At 46.3% G+C, this 23,589-nt stretch overlaps 1 protein-coding gene across 8 annotated transcripts in view; it reads left to right on the plus strand.

Annotated features, from left to right (window-relative positions):
• ARHGAP17 (Rho GTPase activating protein 17) overlaps positions 1-23,589 on the plus strand; it is an 84,449-nt gene that overhangs the window by 36,859 nt on the left and 24,001 nt on the right. For all 8 annotated transcript variants that reach the window (XR_006604549.1, XM_045072710.1, XM_045072711.1 and 5 more), the window contains exons 3-12: positions 444-548; positions 5,979-6,052; positions 6,934-7,045; positions 7,303-7,379; positions 10,659-10,770; positions 14,407-14,475; positions 14,635-14,716; positions 19,447-19,574; positions 22,193-22,304; positions 22,862-22,943. Coding sequence is in view for 7 of the 8 variants with exons in the window: in XM_045072710.1 (XP_044928645.1) it covers positions 444-548; positions 5,979-6,052; positions 6,934-7,045; positions 7,303-7,379; positions 10,659-10,770; positions 14,407-14,475; positions 14,635-14,716; positions 19,447-19,574; positions 22,193-22,304; positions 22,862-22,943 (953 nt within the window). In the remaining variant the exon portion in view is untranslated. The remainder of the gene's footprint in view (positions 1-443; positions 549-5,978; positions 6,053-6,933; positions 7,046-7,302; positions 7,380-10,658; positions 10,771-14,406; positions 14,476-14,634; positions 14,717-19,446; positions 19,575-22,192; positions 22,305-22,861; positions 22,944-23,589) is intronic.

The following is a 23,589-nucleotide window of genomic DNA, read 5'->3' on the forward strand; positions in this document are numbered from 1 at the left end:
TGTGCCTGGAAGGCATGGTCGCCATCTGCGGGGGTTCGCTTCTGAATGTCCCTGTGGTTGTTTCCGCTTGGCAGTGGGGCTGGGCCTGAGGTGTGCACCTGCATCCCCGCAGGCTGGAGCTCGGGCTTTGTGGGCGCTGTGGTGTATAACTGGGCTGCCACCACTCTTTCTGATGGTTTTGGTCCAGACTCCGCTCCCTCCCCGCGTGCAGACCTTAGCCCTTGAGAGATGGAAACCCCTCCCACACCCAGAATTATTTGGCCCCAAATATCAGTAGTGAGAACCGCTGGTGTAAGTGAATGGGAACCATTTCCACGTCTACCCAAGACCTGAACACTTAGACCATGGGATGCTTTTCTTGCCTGCGTGCCGGCGCCACAGACAAAGAGGCTGCGTGTGTTCTTCAGCCCCTTCAAATGGCTCATTTGTCTCTGTTTTGTCAGATCGAGCGGCGCCTGGACACGGTTCGGTCAATGTGTCACCATTCGCACAAGCGTCTGATGGCATGTTTCCAGGGCCAGCATGGCACCGACGCTGAGAGGAGATACGTGAGTAGCGGATGTGACTCGGGGCCGTGGGCCTTATGTCTCTGTGAGGCTTTGCACGCGGCGGCCTGTTGGTTTTCCTCAAGCAGGAGCAGCAGCGTTGCCTTGCTGATTTATTTATACCTTGTATTGCCATTTACTCTCATGCCACCTGCCTAACCAGAACATTCTTTTGTGCTTAAGATGTTGCTGAGTCAGGGGCGCCTGGGTGGCTCAGTGGGTTAAAGCCTCTGCCTTCGGCTCAGGTCATGATCCCAAGGTCCTGGGATTGAGCCCCGCATCAGGCTCTCTGCTCAGCAGGAAGCCTGCTTCCTCCTCTCTCTCTGCCTGCCTCTCTGCCTACTTGTGATCTCTGTCTGTCAAATAAATAAATAAAATCTTAAAAAAAAAAAAAAAAAGACATTGCTGAGCCAAAAGCCCTGTTCACACTGAATTTTCTCCAGGTGCATTTAAAGACTTAGTGAGCCATTTGTCATTGATAAGACAGATGTCTGTTAGGAATGCTTTGATGGCAAAAAAGCTGAAAGCCTGTCTTAAATGGACTTGGAAAATGGACACAATTTATTGGCTTACTAACTGAAGCGTCCAAAAGCTGGGGTGGACTCGAGGTAAAACTTGGGCTAGCATTTCAGTGGTTTGACCAGACCCTCCTTTCTTTCCTTCTGTCCCTTCTGTCTTCTTCAGTGTCTGCTTTATCCCTACATGGGCTCCTCCTCACAGGTTGGCCACCAGCAGCTTCCATGAGCTACTTGCTTCCCTGTGCATGTCTGGCAGGACTAGAAAGCGTGCTTTAGTAGTTTTCTTAATGGAGTGGGAAATCTTTTCCCAGGTCCTTGGCAGGTAGAAACCACCTCCCATTGCATCGGTCCATATTGAGCCCTATTTCCCGTTCCCGAACATTCCCATTCCACCGTGGTTACTGTGGGCAGGGGTGAGGTTGGAGAGGAGATGGGGCGTGCTGGTTGGCTTAAGCTAATTGGGGCCCAGCCCTAGAGCCACTTCCAGCTCAGAGGCTTTATTAAGCCCCAGGTGAATCCCTAAGAGAAGTCAGGATGCTGTCGTAGAGAGGAAGAGGGCCGAACTCCAGGAGAACTGTCGAATGTGTCCATCCATTTCCTCCTGTGCCACCAGCAGCAGTGGTCATGGGGCCGTCCCGTCCTTGGGTTTACGAGATCCAGGCTCAGCTGCATATACTAACCCTTGGAAGCCCATATACCATTAAGGCGATAGTTTCAGGGGCATCCTGGGAAGCTGTGATTTGCCGCAGTGTTTTGTCTGTCACCGGATGTCTCAAAAGGAAGAACTGGCATGCGGGTGATCTGTGTCACCCTTAGGTTTTTCCTACAGACGTCTATGGGACATCGAGACAACAGGGTTATTCCTCTCTTGTGCAATACTTGCTTGGCTGCAGTAGGTATAGACCAGCGAGTGGAACTTTGCGCACACCCACGATCGATCGTAGGAATGCCTGCTGCAGGTCCGGTCCCACAGAACCAGAGCCAGCTCCCCTGGTCCTGTCCCCACGGCTCCTCTCCTCTTGCCATGGCTTCTGTTCTACCGATCCTTTCACACGGTACCCTAAGGCTCTGTCCTCCTCCGTACTCCGCCAGCCACATTCCTTGGGCCACCTCCTCTGTTCTCATGGCTTCTGGCTGGTGTGTTTATGCCAGCGACTTCTAAACCATCTCAACCAAGCAAAAACACTTCCTTCCCCAGATGTCTGTTTCAGCGTGCGTGACCAGTTCTTCCTTCTGTGTTGACTCTCGAGTTCCACCCACCCTATTATGCAAGCCAGAAACTGTAGGGTTACTTTAGGTTCCCTTTCCTTCTATCCTCACCCTCCCATAGCTGGTTGATCAGCAAGTCCTGTGATTGGGAATATCTTGGGAATTGGGAATTCCTCACCTCCACTCCCATCTCTGCCACCTTTGCCTTAAAGCAAAACCTAATTACCTCTCACCTGGACAGTGAGGTCATTCCCTCAGCTTCAGTTCCTGCCTCTGGTTCCCTTGTTTTCCAGCCTATCTCCAGCCAGATCACCAGAATGTTCTGAAATGTCATCTTCCTGCCTGGGGGAGAAAAAAAAAAATCTTAGCTTCATGGTTCTCAAGAGGGACCACAAGTACACTCCTGGGGAGATTTGGAAAAATGTCGAGACACTTTGGGTTGCTGTAGGAACTGGGGGACGCTACTGTGTTTGGAGGGAGGGGACCAAGATGCCAAACATTCTGCATCCCTGCATTCCGGGGGGATAATTCCACACCGGAAGTGGGTCCTAATGCCCATGGCGCCTCTTTCAAGGGGGCGCTGGCTGCTTCCCGTTGGTGGGATTAATAGTCCAAGCTCTTCAGCATGACAAACCCTTCATACTCTGACCCCATGTCCCCTGACAGTCCCGGTGTCTCCTGCTTCCTCCCACTCGTAGTGTGTGCCTTGTCCTTCATGTTGTTGTGTCTGGTCATTCCCTCTGACTGCTTGAAGACTCAACCTGGGTGTCCCATATATTCCCTAAAAACAAACAAACAAGTATTGATCAAATGCCTACAGTATACAAGTGCTAGAGACAGAAAATGAAGAAGAGGTAGTTTCCACCTTAAAGGTGCTCACAGCCCGGTGGGGAGAGACACAATCATTATAAAATGAAATGTGTAACAAAGTGTGCACAGGGTATCATGGGAGGACCAAGAATGGGGCATCACGGGATGAGAGAGGTAGCCAGGTGAGGCTTCCTGGAGGAGGTGGTAGCCCCGCAATAAAGGAGGGCAATGAGTGGTAGGTGATGGGCATACGCTAGGCAACGGACAAAGGTGCCTGACCCTCATTTCTAAAACCTAATGCCAGAGGCTTCCTTTTCCAGCCTTAGACAGAAGAGCCAAAGACAGAGCTCTGAGGCTGTCTACACTGTGCATGTGGGAGGAGCAGTCACCATAGGAACGATAGAAGATAGGTAACCACAGAGGTCGTACAATGTGGAGGAAACAGCAGCAGCCTCTAGGGTCCTAGAATACACAGGAGGAGCCTCTCAGAGGCTCGCATGTGTGTGAAGAGACAAAACTCGGAGGCGGTGGTCTTCTCAGTCTAAGACTTGGACACAGCAGAGCTCATGCTGTGCATCCTGTGAGACCTGGAGTGACTGCTTTTTGTGCAGCTGGCACACATTTTATGAATTATGACTTTAGAACTTTTTAAATGACTCCCTGGTGATCAAAAAGCTGTCCATGCCTCAGCAGTGCTCAGCTGTGATCGTGGAGGAGCGTGGCTGTGGTCGATAGCATCTTTATCAAGGAGACCAGGGTTAAGTAAGCACAATGTTCTTATTTGTATACATCAGGAAACAGGATTGTCGCAGCTTTGGGGTCAGAGGCTGCAAACCACAAGGCTCTCTGATACTTGCAAAGTAGATTCCCTCTTTTTATGATTTTTTTTTTCTTTGTCCAGAGCTCCGGAGTGGCACAAAGTATATTTCTCCTGATTACTGCATTTATCCTAGATTTAAATTCCCTCAGAAAGTCAGCATTACTGGGGTGCCTGGGTGTAGTGCTGTGTGTCCAGCTCTTGGTTTTCGCTCAGGTCATGGTCTCGGGGTCATGAGATCAGGCCCCACGTTGGGCTCCGTGCTCAGCACAGAGTCTGCTTGAGATCCTCTTACCCCCTCCTTCTCCTTCTGTCCCTCCCCACCCCTGCCTGCATGCTCAATCTCTCTCTCAAATAAAATGAATAAATCTTAAAAAGAAAGGAGAAGGCAGGCAGCATTATGAACATGTCTGAATTACGCTCACCATGTTCAAGGCACGCTGCCCGTTTTCTCCTATCTTCCTGGTCTGGAAGTGTAGAATCTGGGAATGTCTCCTTGTGGGGCAGGTGAGGCCTGCTATCTACTTACTTGAAAACAACTTGAGAAGACAAGAGATGGGTAAATACAGTTGTTGTTGTTTATCTTGGCATTTCAAATACTGTTTTGAATAGTATATTTATAGTATATTTAGTATAAATAGTATTTAGTATAAATAGTATAAATAAATAAAATATAATGAAATAAATAATATAAAATAAATAAATATTTATATATAGTATATCTCACCATATTTCCATGGTGAAAACCCACTATGTACAGAAGAAGATAAAGCGAGTTCTGTCCCAGTCCTGTTCCCCAGGCACTCTGCTGCCCTCTCTGGAATGACCAGCACCCTCCAGAGACATTCTCTACAATGCAAGCAAATGTGGTGCAAGTATATTGCATGGAGCCCTCTGAAAGTAGGGAAGGCAGGTGACATGTGACGGGTCAAGGCTCAACAGTACCATGGCAGGATGGACCCTGCGTCTTTGCCATGAGGGCCCTTTATCCTGGGGAGGCAAAGCCGCGTTGAGCCCTGCAGCACTGAACGCGTGTTTTTTGTTAGCAGATTGTGTTATTGCCAGCCCCTGGTACTTTCCAGGCCCCTTCGACCCATATTCTGAGATGAGCCATTAGCCAGTGGTGGCAAGGCCCTGACCCGGGGCTCAGGCCATGGGCATGGGGTTCTGGCTCTGTGGCCCCCTCACCGAGGTGCCTGGCCAGTCCACCTGACTTCCCCGGGCTTCAGGTCCCTTGGCTGGACAATTGGAACATTAATTAGGGGATCCTTATGGTCATTTCCAGCTGAACAATAAATTACTAATAGGCTTTGGGCTTAAATACCTTAAAAAAACCTCTTTCAGATATTGAGCCAGATATTTTTAGATACTTAACTGAAAGCTATTTCGTCATGATTACAGCCAAATTAAGAGCCAGTTTAAGAATGAATATTCTCAGGGCGCCTAGGTGGCAATGTTATCTAAATGACCAACTCTTGGTTTTGGCTCAGGTCATGATCTCAGGGTCGTGAGATTGAGCCCTGTGTCGGGCTCAGCATGGAGTCTGCTTAAGACTCTCCCTCTCCCTCTGCTCCTCCCTGCTCGCTCTCTCTCTCTCAAAATTAATAAATAAAGAAATAATGAATATTTTAGCAAAAGTTTTTGAAATTGAGCATTTTATTTTACGTATTTGTTATGATCATCAGAGAGCAAAGTCTGTGTCTTCTGTTCCCAGTATCTGGGACACAATATGCACTTGATTCATTAAAAATGACAGCTAACAGCAACCACAACAATACTAGCAGTCAGCTCATGCTGAGTACTTACCGCGTGCTGAGCACTTAACATTGAACATCTCCATAGACGGACAGCCCTAGGACACCTGCATTGTTACCACGCCTCTGTATCACCCAGGCATGAGGACACAGACATAGAGCTCACATAGCTTCTGCCTTCGAGACCAGAACCTGAATGCAGACAGGCTGTCTCTTACCTGTGCGGTTTGCCTGGAGGAGAAATTACTGAAGGGTGACCTGAAGCAGGTCATCGAGAGCTGGTGTCAATAATAGTGAAACCAACACATTGTCTTCTGCCTTCCAGAAAAAACTCCCGCTGACCGCTCTCGCGCAGAACATGCAAGAAGCATCAACTCAACTGGAAGAGTCTCTGCTGGGGTAAGAGTTGGCTGCTTTCAGGGAGAGAGCCCGGAGCCCCGTGGGTCAGCGGGGATGCGGGGGGGCAGCCATCTGTGTGACAGGGGGACTATGAGCATGACGGTGTGGCTCATCCACCAGGAGAACAGTGCAGTGTCTGTGGGGAAAAAGTGGGGTCCGGGCCACTGGGATGGTAGAGAATCTTCCATTTAGTAGGAGCAGGGCTGGAGACAGATTGAAAGGGCTGCAAGCAAAAGTGATCGATAGGGTCCATATTTATTTCCCCGACCTTGGGTGTAAAGAACGGATCTCTTTCCTGTTCCAGCTGTTGACTCTAGTTTACAGACTCTGACCAGTCCCTTCTGGTCCTTAAGTCACTTCCTAGGGGACACCTTGGTGGCTCAGCCGGTTAAGCATCTGCCTTCGGCCCAGGTCACAATCCCAGAGTCCTGGGATCAAGCCTCACATCAGGCTCCCTGCTCAGCGGGGAGTCTGCTTCTCCTTCTGCCCCCTCCCCCACTCATGATCTCTGTCTTCTGCTCTTTCTCTCAAATAAATAAATAAAATGTTAAAAAAAATAGAAAAATGAAAATAAAAACCAGATTCTTTGGCTACCTAAATTTAATATTTTGTACGATAACAGATGAAATGTCAACCATGCAACATAGTTATCAATTCCATAGAGGCTTAAGACACATTTGATAACATACATGTGTTAACAGTCTTTTTTCATCCTAAAGCATAAATCTGTAGACTCACATTTTAGGCAATGCCCAAAACATAACATTTTTGAGGTTCTACGGCGTGGCCCCCTAATGCATTCCCATCATGTAGAGAGCAGAACTGGCCCAATAAAGTAATGAGGTGCCTGATGCTTGTGGGGGTGTCTTGTGTTTTTAAAGGAAGATGCTGGAGACGTGTGGTGATGCCGAGAATCAGCTGGCTCTAGAACTTACACAGCATGAAGTCTTTGTTGAGAGAGAGATTGTGGAGCCTCTGTGCAGCATAGCAGAGGTGGGTGCTTTTGCCGGGAGGCACAGAAAAGCTGAGATAAGCGTGGGCTGCGTGGTGAATGGTTTGCTTGTGTCTATGATTTTAACAGTAACCAGTGGCATTGATATATGCTTCTTTTTGGAAGTAAGGGGAATAAATTGAGGGTACAAAATCCTATGCCTACAAGAAAAATAGAAGTAAATAAGTATCGCCCTTTCAAATGTTAAGTTTAAAACCCCGAAGCTTATCCCATTCGATATGTGGTATGTTCTTCCTAGGTGGAGATTCCCAACATCCAAAAACAGAGGAAACAGCTCGCTAAATTGGTGTTAGACTGGGATTCGGTCAGAGCCAGGTAAGGTAGAGCTGTAAAAATAACCAGTAATGCAGGATTATTGTCCCTCCCTCAGCAACCATCTCGTCCCCAACACAGATGAGAGAAAGGCCAGTTGGTGGACAAGATGCAGGTTTCCAGATTCATGCACTCGACCTGTAGACCAAATCATACCCACTTCCACCTGCTTTTTAGGGCTTATTCTCCCAAGCATGGCAATGGGGATGATGTTAGAACGTCCTGTTCTTAGTGAATCAGCAGTAAAAAGAGACGGGGGAAAAAAAAAGGAAAAAAGAGTAAGTAAATGTTTTAGGGGGAGAGGGACCAGTGGCAGGCTGTTTTACAACTGTTCGTTGCTTGGATAGGGAACTGTAAGAATAAACAGATCTGTGATCTTAGCAGTTCTGAGGGTCCTGCCTTGTCCAGACTCTGTGTAGTTATGATACTTTCATGATCAAACGCTGCTCTCAAAAGGGAGGAACTCCCATAGAACTAAGTAACCATCCCAGAGGGCTGCTGACTTGTGGGTCGATGCCTGATGGCGATCTGCAGAGCCTCGCGGCAGGACTCCAGCCTAGCTTTATCCACGAGGGCATTTGTATCAGTGACTTATGTGGCTTTCTTCTTGGACAAGAGTGGGAAATAATGGAGGGAGCCACCCCGGCCCTGTCCTTTCTCAGACTTTATCACAAAGGTTGCTAAACTTTCTGTAAAGTATTTTCAGCTTTGCAGCCCACGTGGTCCCTCTCACAGTTATTGTTCCTATGCTGTTATAGCGTAGGGAACAGCTCTGGATCATAAGTAAATGAAAGTGTGGCTGTCTCCCAATAAAACTTTATTTAAACAAAAAGTGGCTTTGTTAGCTCTCTGTTTTTGTTTTCTTTTGTTGTTGTTGTTGTTATTGAAGAATAATTGGCACACAATGTTGTATTAGATGCACAACATTGATTCAACAGTTCTATATGTTGCTCAGTGTTGACCACCGTAAGTGTCGCCCCCATCTGTCCCTGCACAGTGTTACTACAATTTTCTCGGCTGTACTGCCTATGCTGTGCTCTTCATCTCTGTAACTTACTTATTTGGTAACCGCATTCACATTGCAGTCCTGTGAAGTGCATACGATTATTTCTCTTTGGCAGATGTACGGAGAGACAACCATCATTTCCTGAGCTTCTACCTGGGACATGTGTTTTTATTGCAGATTTAGTACATGGGTAGCAATTCTACGAGGCAACCTTTCCTCATTTCTCAAATACCACTGAGTTTCAATGCACCACTGATTTAATATCTACTTTTTTGAGGGACGGGTTAGGGGGAGAAACACCACTCCATTCAATGTACAAATCACTTGTCCTGATTTAAGAAACATCGAGCTCATAAAAGGTAATGATCATGGTAAAAATAATTGCCACCACTTGCTGGACACTTGCCACGTGTGAGGCCCTGAGCTCTGTGCATGGTCTGTCAGCTCACTTGATTCTTCCACCAGTTCCCATCTTTCTGCTCATTCATGTTTTCGACAGATCTCAGTTGGATGCTTACTGTGTCAGACTCCATGCTGGGTACAAGTGCCAAGGCCCCTCAGGATAGGAGAGGGAACAGGGGTCAGTGGGTTAGGTAACACCCCTCCTCTTGAAAGGACACTTCTTTTATCGGTCAGGGAGGGACCTGCACAGAGTACCCACATGACTTGCTTCATGCCTCAGAGAAGATAAACGTCTGAGCTAGGTCCCTGGCTTAAAGTCCACTGTCTTGTCTCCTTGTCACATGGACACCTGTGATTAGAAACATCTGGGCCAGGACTGGGAGTGGAGGCCACCCTGAGGTTGATTTTTTTTTTTTTTCTCCAGATAAGGAGGCATGTTCTAATGGTTACTTAAATGAGGCTGTGAATGCTCTCTCACTAGAGTTGGTTGAGTGACATTATAGATGCTTATCTGCTAGAAGCTTCACACGTATGGTACACGAATCCTGGAGGGGATTTCAACACAGATTCTTGATCTGCATTCATGGTATTGTCCACTTAACCAATCAGAGCAGATATCAGAGAAATAGTGGAATTTTTTTACTTCTTCCTGTGGCTCTTCCCTGGAGGAAAATGATCCTAGCTAATGACTACTTGCTGCTTATTTTCTAAGCAGCAATCTGTTATATGACAGATATAATCTGCACACACATATGCATGCATATGTATATGTATTTGCTCTCTCCCTGATTCCTTATGATGGTTCTGCAAGGCAGATGGTGTTGGCTGTCTTCGTGTTATAGATGAGTTTACTGAGGCACAGAGAGGTTAAGTCATTGCCCAAGGTCACACAGCTAGTGGCAGGAGAGCCAGGCTTCAGAATTGAGCATGTCTGACTCCAAAGTCCAGGCTCTGTGCACTCACTATACAGCCTCACCAAGCTGAGCTTGGCAGACTCGCCGAAGCTCCACTGTGGGGAAGTGCCTCACGTCCGGAGATGGAGAGAAGGCAGAGCATACTGTTGGGGTGGGGTGGGGGCCCCAGAGCAGGAGCTGGAAAGCTTGATGAATTGCTAGCATGGGTTTTCATCTCGATAATATCCATGTTTACATTGAAATTGCTGGCACTTTCCAGAATAGCACACATAATCCAGACTCAAACAGAAGGTCAAAGCGTACTTGAAAGCCACACGGAGATTGTTTTAGATTACTGTTCCCCCTGCACTTGCCTACTCTTGCTATGGTGTAATTCTTCCTTTTTTCAGTGCTTCTCACCTACTGTAAAGTAAATGCAAATATGCCACATTACAGTTCAGATTTGTTGAAAATGTGGTCTTTAGTATATTAATTCTAAGAACTGTCTTTTATTCTACAAGTGTTTTGCTACCTATGAATTGCTAGCTGCTTGACTGAAGTTCTGGGTTTTACATACTGGCAATAATCACAGCTGAGGATGGTAGCAGGAAGAGTCATAGGAGCCCAAGAGGAGGACTGACTCCCAGTGGCATAGGAACATTCCAGGTCAAAGCAGGAAAGTGCAAGCGTGTTTCACTGCAAGGATGCCATGATTGGACACCACCAGAAAGGGCTTTTGTGACGTGATTTCCAGAAGTGGGGCATGTATGAGACAAGATGTGGTAGATTATACTCCGAGCAGATAGCTTTGCAAGAGTCCTGTCATGCTTGCTTCCATTCCTGGAGGATAAGCTCTAGAGAGGCTGGCATCCGATGTATGCTGTATGTTTTGGAGAAAATCGGTCTCCCTGAGGGCCCTGATTCTACAAGGTTGAGAATGTGCAGCTGCTTTTCAGATGCTGGTTGCCCCATGTTTTGCAGGTGGAACCAGGCTCACAAATCTTCAGGAACCAACTTCCAGGGGCTTCCGTCAAAAATAGATACCCTAAAGGAAGAGATGGATGAAGCTGGAAATAAAGTAGAACTGTGCAAGGTACGAGACTTCCCTGATAAATAATAGTTGCATCAGCCTGGTTCTTGCAAATGACAGAGGAAAGGGTAAATACTGCAGATTATTTAGTGTTTCACACAAGTCCTATCAGAATACTCTGCATGATAGGAAAGGTGGGTTTTAGTTTCTTCTTTATTTTCTAAGACCCTGTGTTACTTTATAATGAGAATAAGACTTTTTCAAAAAAAATTGAAGCGGGGGTGCCTGGGTGGCTCAGTTGGTTAAGCATCTGTCTCTGGCTTAGGTCATGATCCCAGAGTCTTGGGATTAAGCCCCGCATCAGGCTCCCTGCTCAGCAGAGATCCTGCTTCTCTCTCCGCCCCTCCCCACTGCACTTATGCTCTCTCTCCCTCTCTCTCTTTATTTTAAATAAAATCTTTAAAAATTTTTTAAAAAATAAAATAAATTTGAGTAGGATATTTTTTAAAATAACAAAAATATATGAGCTTATTTAAAATAAAGAATAGGTAAAAAAAAAAAAATGGGTGGGAGAAAACCATAGCAAAACATATAAAGTTACACCAATTAAAACAGTGCACAACAGGGGTACCTGGCTGGTTCAGTCAGTGGAGTGTGTGATCCCAGTCTTGAGGTTGTGAATTTGAGCCCCACACTGAGTGTAGAGATTATTTAAAAATACATTTTTAACTTTGTTTTTTAAGATTTTATTTATTTATTTATCTACCTATTTATTTACTTATTTGTTTATACATATAGAGAGAGAGCATGAGAACACTAGCCAGGAGAGGAGCAGAGGTGGAGGGAGAGAGGAATCTCAGACAGACTCAGACAGCCCTTTATAGGACTCTATCTCACCACCCTGAGATCATGACCTAAGTCGAATCCAAGAGTCAAACACTCAATGGACTGAGCCACCCAGGTACCCCCCAAAATAAAATCTTTAAAAAAAATGCACAACAAGGAAAAAAAAAAAGCACAAGAGCCACAAAAATAATCTGTGGAATAGCATAGGTTTTTTAGAATCAGTGCTATTATTTTAAACAATTGAATATATAGTAAAGGGGGTCATCATACATCATATATCCACAGAGAAGGAAAGGATTATTTATTTTTTATTTTTTAGTTTTTTTAAAGATTTTATTTATTTATTTGTCAGAGAGAGAGAGAGAGAGCAAGAGCGAGCACAGGCAGAGTGGCAGGCAGAGTCAGAGGGAGAAGCAGGCTCCCTGCGGAGCAAGGAACCTGATGTGGGACTCTATCCCAGGACGCTGGGATCATGACCTGAGCCGAAGGCAGCTGCTTAACCAACTGAGCCACCCAGGCGTCCCGGAAAGGATTATTTTTAAATGTTGCTAGGACAATTGGTTTGTAATGGGGAGAAATATAATTTTTTATCTCCTAAAATAAATTCCAGATTAGATGGTTAAGTGACTACATCTATCTATGAAGAGAGCTCTTTATTCTAAATGTTATTTGAGGTGGTAAAGAAACAGGCTTTGGTGAATCTTAAGATCAGCGTTTTTCTTCCTTTTTTTATTATCATCATTTTCTGAAAATGGAGTCTTCTTTCAGATAGTGTTAGGACTATAATATTTTAGTGTGTTTAGGTCATACTATAATTCATTCTTCAAGATAGTGAACTTTAAGATCAGTTAACTGCAGAGGCACCTGGGTGGCTCAGTGGGTTAAGCCTCTGCCTTCGGCTCAAGTCATGATCTCAGAGTCCTGGGATTGATCCCTACATTGGGCTCTCTGCTCAGCAGGGAGTCTGCTCCCCCTCTCCCCACCTGCCTCTCTGCTTGCCTGTGATCTCTATCAAATAAATAAATAAATAAAATTTCCAAAAAGAAAAAAAAAAAGGTCAGTTAACTGCAGTAAAATGACTTGTTTAAAGTAATATAGTGGATAGGAATTAAAACTGAACTCACAAAGTCATGTCATACATAGCCTTTGCATTTAAAAAGATGATATTCAGATAAATGCTGCTGAGAAAATAGTCTCATAGTGACTTAATTCTTGTTCAGGAAAGTCGTAACTTCACTAATGTAATTACATAGCTTTCCTCAGATCCGGTCTAACCTGGATCTCAGCTATTGGGTACTTAGTGGACATGGATTTGGCAGACGTCTCAGGAGTCTGAACTGATGTGTTATGGGCTGATGTGTCTTCTCTCAACTTCAATGCCATACCTTCTCATTTCAAATGGTGAAAATAGTTTGTCACTCTTTATGCTAACTTCTGGGTAATTTCCCGAGATTTAAGTTCTTTTTTTTCACTGATTTTCTCTTTAGCTAGGTCTTATCTACTTATAATTAATTCACATCGAGTTTTGACTTTCATTTACTGTGTTTTTCAGTTCTAATTCTTCAAAGTCAGCCTTCTTTGATGGTGGATTATTGTTTTTGCAGCTTCTTTCTTTTATTTTTTTAAAAAGATTTTATTTATTTGACAGTGCTTATTTCTTTTTTTAATGTTTAATCATTTTATATATACTTATCATAACAGTCTTTGGTAATTCTGTTTCTTCTGTGAGAATGGTGGGCTTTTGCTTCATGGTGGATTGTTGCCTCCTGTGTTTTGCAATTTTGTATCAGTGTTTTGCAATTTTGTATTGTGAGCTCATTTTAAGACTTTGTGGGACCCTTAGGTATTGGCAGTGATTCTCCCTAGAGAGTGTTACCAGTTTGAGATCTTTTCTTTTTTAAGATTTTTATTTATTTATTTGAGAGAAGGAGAGAAAATGAGCAGGGGGAGGGGCAGGGTGAGAGGGAAAAGCGGACTACCCGCCAAGCTGGGAGCCCAATGCAGGGCTCAATCCTGGGACCCTGAGATCATGGTCTGAGCTGAAATCAGAGAGTTAACCGACTGAGCCACCTAGGTGCCACTTGAGGCCATTCTTAAATAATTTTCTCAGTTTGAGGATCCCTGGACCACACATACAGTAAACTCAAACTTCAGAGCCTCTTGAAGGCAGACCTGCATTTACAAAATCCAGGGTAATGTTTTTACTTTCCTGGACCCAGAGCCCCATGTAAAACGCAGATACTCTAGTCTTTCCATACGCTATTGATCTCCACTTATGCCAGGCCTTTCCTCTTCCTTTTCTTTTTTTCTTAATTCATTTTTCAAGTTTTTATTTGTATATTTATTTTATACACATGTGGCAGTAAAAATATAACATTTCTTTCTCTCCTATTTTTACGCAGATGGCAACATAGCAAACATAATGCTCTATACTTCACTTCTTGATAAGGACTATTAGTCATATATCTTGGAGATCCTCCCCTATCATTCCTCTAATAAACTTCCTTATTTATTTATTTTTTTGTCATCCCAGTTGATGGACATTTGTTTTTTTAAGATTTTATTTATTTATTTGAGAGAGAGAGCAAGCATGAGTGGGGGGAGGGGCAGAGGAAGAGGGAGAAGCAGATTCCCCACTGAGCAGAGAGCCCTACACAGGGCTCGATCCCAGGACCCAGGATCATAACCTGACCTGAAGGCCAATGTTTAACCAGCTGAGCCATCCAGGTGCCCCACCAGTTGATGGACATTTAATCCATGGATTATTCTGTGACATTTTGCTCTAAGAGTCCATGAATACTAATTCCCAGATGCCATTTTCTTCAGTGACCTGTCTTCCCTTCCACTCACCAGGATCAACTTGCTGCAGACATGTACAACTTTATGGCCAAAGAAGGGGAGTATGGCAAATTCTTTGTTACGGTAAGTACCTCGCCTTGCCGAAATATGAAAGCATTGTAAAAATTGAGTCATTTTAGCTTTTTTTGCAAAAGATTTCATTTTTGGTTTTGCTCAGCCATTGTGTGTGTGTCCATCCGATGCTAACGTTACTTTTGTTTTTGAATGTGGGTCTGTTCTCAGTTATTAGAAGCCCAAGCAGATTACCATAGAAAAGCATTAGCAGTCTTAGAAAAGGCCCTTCCCGAAATGCGAGCCCATCAAGGTAATGTAACCTGCGTGCTGGCTGATGCCCCCTTTCCTAAGCCTCTGCCACTTCCGCCTCTGTTCTTCTCCCCCCTGACTCCTTTGCATGCCTCTCCTCTGGGTAACGCCTCTCTGCCTAGGAGAGTACTATCTCCCAGCATAATTTCATCTTTCCTCGCCACATTCTCTAATTTCTTCCAAACCTAGATTAACCTACTAATGGGACATTCGCAGCGGTTCTGACATCTTTAGTTGAAGAGAAAGCTGGACCCTTTGGGGATGGCTGCCTGCATGGGTCTTCCGGTCTTACCCTCTTCCAAGTCCGTTATTCAGTCCCTTGGGTTCAATTCTGACCCAGTGATTCCAAGAGCCTACATTCTGGGGAAGATACTGTGGACCTTCTGGAAGGAATTTTAGAAGCCAGTACTTGGGGGCCCATCATCGGTGTCACTGAATCATCAGGCCATGACCCCTCCTTCCCCCTCTTCCTTGTGATCCCACAAGGCTCTGGTTCTTAGCACTCACATCCTGCCCACTGTACTCAGGCTCTCAGCCGACTTCACCCACACAAGTCATGAGTGGACTGAGCTTTCTCCTGATGCTTAGTTTTACCTGCACATTAAAGCTTTTGACTCTTAATTCTCTGATTTGCCATCAGCGCGTCTCCCGGCAGAGATCATTAGACACAGGTGAGGCAGAAGGTGCCCTGTCTTCTTTGGCTATCTTGTACTATCTTGCTTGCATAGACCACATGTTGGGAGCTTAGGTTCCCCCTGCAGAACCTTTGGTCTTGAGCTGAAGAGGATCAAGCCAGGTGCTGAGTGTGGTGACTCCGTGATCTGGGATGCGAGTCAGCAGGTGTATGGGTGGGATGTTTTTGTTGGGGGTGTGCACACTCACTGGCATCCTCAAGGCTCTCACTTCTCCTAGTTTGAGGAGGGTCCCCAGAGTTTCTGGCTTTGTGCCTGAAAGGGTTTGGATGACAGAATTCGAAAATTCTATCTTGATCACCTGCATAGTCAGGCCTTCAGCCATCTTGAGTAAATGCATCTGATTGACTCTTCCTAGGATGAGCTGCCCTTGCTTTCCTAAGTGATCTTGGATGAGCTGCCCTTGCTTTCCTTGTTGGGGGATGATGAGGTTGAGTTGCAGTGCAAATGAGTGAAGCTACTGGCAAACATTCAGCCTTGGAAGGGGCGGGCTCTAGCAGGGCAAGTTCCAAATGCCGAAAGCGTGTATCTGTGGGATTACCTACCCTGTGCCTGGCTCTGTGTAGGACAGAATAGGAACCATCATCGTCTTAGCCTTTGAATGCATTAAAGTCTGGTTTGGAGCTAACAAGCATTAAAAAAGAGAAGATTGGGTTTCATGAGCAGGACTCCCCCCCCCCCCAAGACTTTATTGATTTATTTAAGAGAGAGAGAGAGCATGAGAGGGGAGAGGGGCAGAGGGAGAAGGAGAAGCTGACTCTCCGCTGAGCAGGGAGCCCAATGCGGGGCTCAGTCCCAGGACCCTGAGATCAAAACCTGAGCTGAAGGCAGATGCTTAACTGACTGAGCCACCCAGGCACCCTGTAAACTTTATTTTTTTAACGATTTTTTTCCCCAAGTTTTTTTTTTTTTTTTTTTAACAATTTTTCCCCCCAAGTCTGTTTTCCCTAGAGAAGTATGTGAGGAAGTGACAGGGAACAGGAAGACAGCAGGGGGAGGCTGAGAGTGGAACAAGGAGCAGGTGTGCAGGGCAGAAACCCAACAAAGGAAACATGATCCGTCTTTCTCTCCAAGGTTGCCAAGCCTTGGGATCCAACCCCTTCCACTTCGGCTTGTCCTCCATCTCCCTATTGTCTTAGTTCCTATCTTCCTCTTTTTCTTCTTCTGTTTTCAGAAAGACTCAGAGCATCCTTACAGTAGGAAAAAAACCACCTTGACCCCACAGCACTGTACCCCTGTGCACCCCAATCTCACACGCACTGTCAGCCAACCCAACTTGGTACCTGCCTGTCCACAACACCGTGCCCTGTTCAGTCTCATCCTATTCTGTTCTTCTGGTAGGCTCTCTGAATGTCTGGTTTCCACCAGCCAGCCCTTCACACTGTGCAGTCTTGCTTCTACTCCCAGTTACCCTTCTATTAAGAGTAAAAAATACGGCAGTTCCCAGTGGACCAGGCTCTTAATTGTTGGATTCTGGCATCTGCTGTGGCCTGGGCTATCTCTCCCTTGATGGAACGTGTGCCCCTCATTGCACCTGATTGTGTCTTCCATTATTCCCTCCTGATGACAGCCCTCACGTCCCCCGTGTCTTCACCCTCATAGCCATCTCAGTGCTGGTTCCCTCTGAGAGTCCTCTAGCTGTCCCCCAAAACTCCAATACATCCCAGAAAGCAAGCTGATTCTTCCCCCAAAACCAGCTATCTTTTTCTCCTCTGTGTCTCCTGGGTGCCACTTCCCTTCAAACCATGCAGGCTTGACCTTGGAGCCATCTTGTCCTTCCTTCTCCATAACCTGTAGCTGGGGTCCGTCTTTTCTGTCTTCTGCTGGGCCGTCCGCTCTGCTCACATCATCCCCCCTTCTCTGGGCCCTTGTCACCTTGAGCAAGAGCTATGGAATCAAATGTAAATTCTGAGACTCAAGATTCTGGTCTTTTCTCAGCCCTTCTTCCTGGTCTGTTTCATTCAGAGCCCCCAGCTCCCTGCCTTGAAGCCAACAGCAAACACTTTGTCTCCCAAGTCGTTCTAGTGTCTGTGGTCTGCACCAGAAGTCGCAAACCGCTGTATCTCATTTTTCAAAAAATTTTGCCATCATTTAAACACCAGGCACCTTCACATAACAATCCAATTTCTGGCTTCTCTTGAAAGTCCTGGAAGTCTGGTGACACGGGTCATCGGGCACTAAGGGGGTGTTCAGGGCTGCCTTTCAGTGGACCCTATGCCCCCAGCCTGACTCAGCACCTCGGGGGTCTCACTGGCCTCTGTGGGCACCCGCATCTGCGACCCTGATCTGTACTGTACTGTTTTCTGGCCATGACTTAGCAAACGTGTCTTGTCTTTTTAATGACTGTTGTATGTTTACATGTGTGTCTCGTCTTGTCTTCCCAGTTAGAAGGGTGGGGAGTCTCTGGGAATGTGGGATGTCCCCTGTTGGAGAGGCCAGCCCCTTCGGGCAGTTTGGCTCAAGAGTTGTCTAGGTAACTGATTCTCATGTCCTCCCTCTGCCAGTGTCACACCAAGGTTGGGGGTGGGGCACACCGTAGAGCGTTTCCCAGAAAGTTCCAGCAGGTGTTCGGAGAATGGGGTCAGGCGTGCGGTGGCAGCAGCGGTGGCAGGTGCCATTTGCAAAACTGCTCTGGGGGCTCTGATGTTCCCCCCAGGGGAGGGGCCTCATAGCCATTTTCTGCTTGTGTTGAGAATCGTTTAGTTAAAAGGGACAAAGTGTGCAGGGAAAGGACTGGCCTCTGAGAGGAATGTCACAGAGTTCTGTCCTTTGAGAAGGGCCAGACCCCCAGATGCTCTTGCTGCCAGGGCTGGGGCCAGGACCAGAGATGAGGAGGACACCCACGCCCTTGGCCTCACCCCTCTTCCACCTGGAGCCCACTTGCTCTTTCCATCAATTTTAACCTTGTAAAAGCTCTTGGGTTCATGGACATGGGGGTTCCCTCCTCTTCCTTCCCCTGTGTGCGGATCACGTGATGGGGCCTGTCCCCGCTCTTCCGCGAGGCTGAGGGTAAGGGGCACATCAGCGTCCTACTGCCTGCTTTGAACCCAAGGTTCGAACAGCAAAGTGGCTGCATGACAGTTGTCCATTAACGGTGCCGAGAAGGACGCGAACCCTTCCCGTCTCTGGAAGGAACTAAGTGTTGCTCAGCGAAGTAGTCTCCACGGGCTGGTTGCCCCTCTTCTGCGTCTGTGTGCGTCTCAGGCCGCGGGGGATCCGTGCGTACCCACCGGTGGGCCAAACCCCGTCAAAACGCCTCTCGTTCGAAGGGAATAAGTCCATTCACAAAATTCTTGTTTCTGTTTCACTGCTCTACTGTGCGTACTCCTGCTAAGCTGCCTCACACCTCTTGTGGAATGAAGCAGAGTATGTGACCCCCAAATAATAGAAACGATCGCTTTACTGCTGGCGCAGGCTTCAGCCTCAGCTGCTTTGGGGCTGCAGATACCGCGTGGTTTCCTACTCGGAATGTTCGGGACCTGGCTGGGGCGATGGCACTCGGAGGCCCTGCATGCCCGGGACACATCGCGTTTAATATGAGTTCACATCGGCCGTCTTCCGGTCCCGTGTGATGACGCTTGGCTTGTGTTTAAAATCTTAAGAAGTTATTTCCTCTTTCACATTGAAGGAGTCAGTTTCTTGTCCTCGAGATAGAAAGCCAGTGCTGCTTTGCATGGTGAGAGTAAATTTCCTTCCAGTGAAATCCGTCTGCTCGGACGAATCCTCGGGTTAGCGCCAGGCAGCCCACCCGTCCCGTGCAGGAGCCCCCTCGTACCTTCTGCTCAGCAGCTCCCCCTGGAGGGCGTTCAGGGCTCTGTTCTGAAAGTAACCCCCCAGCCGGGGACCTGTTCTTGTTCTAGTACATGGTAAATAACCAAAGCAAACAGAACAGATGCTTCCCCTTTTCCCAAGCCTCAATTACCAGTCTGCTAAGAAAAAAAAAAAAAAATTCCCCTTTGGTGGTTTGGGGAGAAAAAAAAAATTCCCCACTGATGCCGTGAGATCGCTGAGTGTCTGACTGGATGATTTGCTGCTCTAGATAAGTGGGCGGAAAAGCCAGCCTTTGGGACGCCCTTGGAGGAACACCTGAAGCGGAGCGGCCGTGAGATTGCTCTGCCCATCGAAGCCTGCGTCATGCTGCTCCTGGAGACAGGCATGAAGGAGGAGGTGAGCGGTGCTCGGCGGCCCTGCCTGCCGCTACCTGCGCTGCATGGACTGACGGCTTTCCAGCTTCGGTTGCCGTGACCCACAATTTAAACGGGGACCCTGCACGTTTTACCTGGAACAGACATTATGAATGAAACGAGTTTCACAGAACATTTTCCTTTTCTATGTGTGGTACACTCTGACTTTCTTTTTCCCCACTTGTTTCATTTTCAACTCTGGTTGTGATTTGTGACATTGAATTTCATTTTTTAAGAAAAAATTTTACAAGATTTTATTTATGTATTCATGAGAGAGAGATAGAGAGGGAGGCAGAGGCAGAGGGAGAAGCAAGCTCCCTGTGGAAGCCAGATACGGGACTTGATCTCAGGGCCCTCAGATCACAACCTGAGCTGAAGGCATATGCTCAACTAGTTGAGCTACCCAGGCACCCTAGTGCTCCTTAATGTTTTAAAAGGTTCTATTTATTTGTTTGAGAGAGAGAGAGAAAAAAAAAGAGAAGGAGAGCACAGAGGGAGAGTGAGAAGCAGGCTTTCCACTGAACAGAGAACCAGATCCCAGGACCCTGAGATCATGACCTGAGCGAAGGCAGAGGCTTAACTGACTGAGCCACCCACATGCTCACATGACATTGAATTTCATGTGCACTAAATGGACCAGAGCTTCCGTGAGCTTTAGTTTGCTTAAAGCAGAATATTACATTTGGGTAGTACCATGCATTTTGGTGGGGGTATTTATATTCTTATTTTATGGAATCCTTATCCCCCAGAACCCCATGAACCAAGCAGGGCAGGTCTTGTTACTCCTTTTCCTGGTGAGTGAGTTCATGATAGGGGGGAATCAAAATCAGATGCCAAGTCTTTTTTTTTTTTTTTCCTTTTAAAAACCTTATTAAAGGGCGCCTGGGTGGCTCAGTGGGTTAAGCCGCTGCCTTCGGCTCGGGTCATGATCTCAGGGTCCTGGGATCGAGTCCCGCATCAGGCTCTCTGCTCAGCAGGGAGCCTGCTTCCCTCTCTCTCTCTCTGCCTGCCTCTCCATCTACTTGTGATTTCTCTCTGTCAAATAAAGAAATAAAATCTTTAAAAAAAATTAAAAATAAAAACCTTATTAAAGTATTTTGTACAGGGGCGCCTGGGTGGCTCAGTGGATTAAGCCGCTGCCTTCAGCTCAGGTCATGATCTCAGTGTCCTGGGATCGAGCCCCGCATCGGGCTCTTTGCTCAGCGGGAGCCTGCTTCCTCCTCTCTCTCTGCCTGCCTCTCTGCCTACTTGTGATCTCTCTCTCTGTCAAATAAATTAATAAAATCTTTTAAAAAAAAATAAAGTATTTTGTACATAGAAAATGTATGCATAAGTAAACAGTTTGGTAAATTTCCACAGACTGAACTCATGCATGTGATCAGCACCCAGATTAAGGGACATTCCAGAAGCCACCCTTGTGTTTGCTTCCACTTTCTGCCCCCTCCTCCACTGATGTGAACTCAACTCTAGTAGCCTGAGATCTGAGCTGCTCAGCTGGGCCAATTTTGTCCTCTTTGGGAGGTATTTGGCAAGGTCTGGAGACCGTTTTGATGGTCACAGTTTTTTTTTTCCCCCCTAAAGATTTTATTTATTTATTTGACAGACAGAGATCACAAGTAGGCAGAGAGAGAGGGGAGGGGTAAGCAGGCTCCCTGCTGAGCAGAGAGCCCAATGCGGGGCTCGATCCCAGGACCCTGGGATCATGACCTGAGCCGAAGGCAGAGGCTTTAACCCACTGAGCCACCCAAGCACCCCAGATGGTCACAGTTTTAAAAGTGGATTTGCCACTGGCTCTAGTGGGTAGAGACTTGGGCTGCTGCTAAAATGTCTAACAATGTGCAGGACAGCCCCCCACAACAAAGAATTACCTAGCCTGGAATGTCAGTATTACTGATTGAGAAACCTTGCCTAGATTAAATTTACTTAAAACACACATCTTATAACACCTGGACCAGTGTCTTCATAGTCCTGCCTTTCTTGGTTGACCTTCATGTGTTTTTCTCTGAGTAACTTTTAGGGCAATGAAAGTGACAAGCAGCCTAGTCTAGCAACTTTTCATGAGATGTCAATTAAAAAAAAAATCCTAAATTAAAAAAATCTGTAGCAGTCCACCTTGTGGAAGTTTAAAATATTGCATTTCTTTTCTTTTAAAAGATTTTGTTTATTTATTTATTTGATACACAGAGAGAGAAAGTACAAGCAGGGGGAGCAGCAGGCAGAGGGAGAAACATGCTGGCTGCTGAGCAGGGGGACCGATTCAGGGCTTGATCCCAGGACTGACTGAGCCACCCAGGTGCCCCTAAAATATTGCATTTAAATAGATTTCTAATAGGCACAGATATTTTAGCAATGGGCCAGGGCAAGAGCTCGCACCAATCAGGAATGAATTGCTCTCTGCCTATCTGTCTGCCCCTCTACCTGCCTGTGCTTGGTCCATTGTCCTTCCCGGTCACCCCGCAAGGCAGGCAGCATCCCTGCCCTCACAGATGAGGTGTCTGGGAGTCGGGGCTGGGGTGGAATGCTCTTCATCAACTGTATGCTGCTGCTCAGCATAAAGCCCACAACTTGAACTTGCCGCTCATGGCCTTTTGTTGTCTTTAGGGCCTTTTCCGAATTGGGGCTGGGGCCTCCAAGTTAAAGAAACTGAAAGCTGCTTTAGACTGTTCTACTTCTCACCTGGATGAGTTCTACTCTGACCCCCATGCTGTTGCAGGTGAGCTGTGAGGAGTCGCCCTCACGGGGGTGGGTCCCATCTCAGACACATCACCATTTAAAAATCCAGTGTTCATTTTCAGATTCTGATAAAATTGAAATGGTCTCCCTATATAGGTTTAATTGGACAAGCTGAAATGACAAATACAACTGAATAAGGGTACACACACACACACACACACACACCCCTTTTCCTGTTTTGGGGGTTTCTTTGTTTTCCTGATTATTAAGTAAAGGTGGAGAAGGTAGCTTCTAACCCAAATATTTGAAGTCCTGCTTATATTTCCTTCCCTTTTTTCTCCTTCATAGTCTAGATCTGCCTGGGAAATGATGTCCATTAGGTTACTTTGAAGCTAATTTTATTTTCTACTGACCCCTCAAATCTATTTTGCAAGGGCCAGGATTTGTTTTAGGAACACCCCATGCTCTGTAACTACTCCCGCTGATTCATGGCTTGTTTCAGATATTCTCGGCAGGTTGTAACTGAGATATTTCAATTTGCAAAAATAATCCATCCCGAGATTCCCAGGCTTACCCCTTGGATGTTAACAATTTCAGGTGCTTTAAAGTCCTATTTACGGGAACTGCCTGAACCTCTGATGACTTTTAATCTGTATGAAGAATGGACACAAGTTGCAAGGTAAGTTTAAAGAACACAGAGTTTTCAAAGTTAAAGGAAATGACAGAATATTATATCCCCTTTGTGAATCACCTTACTCTCGGGGTCATAAAATAACATTAAAATAGCATATGTGTTAAATAATAAGTGCCTCAGTTCTTACGTGTTGGGTGAAAATATGGAGTAGTATTATTAGTGTGGGAATGTGAGCACTTAAGCACTGGCTTCAGTTTGCATGATGTATATGGATGAAGACATGTAGTGGGACCCGTATTACTAGAGCAGCTGGTCTCAAACCCCTTTTAGAGGGAGGGAAGCCCTATCATGGGCTGAATGACAGATGTCATACTGGCCAGCGGCAGTGTGCCTGGCAAGCCGTGGGGAAGCTCAGTTGTGCAGTAATACAGTGTTGACAGTACTAGTTAACACTTACTGTGTGCTTAGTACCTACTAATTTTAATACCCATTACCTCCTGTCATCCATGATCAGCGACGTAAAAGACAGATGTGGTTTGCAGAAACTGAGGCGGGGGAGGCACGGGGCCCAGGGAGCAGTGGGTAACTTGCAGAGTGGGAATTCAGACCCAGACCTGTCTGCCCCAAAGACTCTATCCCTGTTCTTCGCTCCTCCTCCCCCATGCCCAGCTTTCGTGCCAGAAGCTGTTGG

Source organism: Mustela putorius, unplaced genomic scaffold (assembly GCF_011764305.1).
Source record: "Mustela putorius furo isolate JIRA1106 unplaced genomic scaffold, ASM1176430v1.1 tig00004041_pilon_pilon_pilon, whole genome shotgun sequence".
NCBI lineage: Eukaryota > Metazoa > Chordata > Mammalia > Carnivora > Mustelidae > Mustela > Mustela putorius.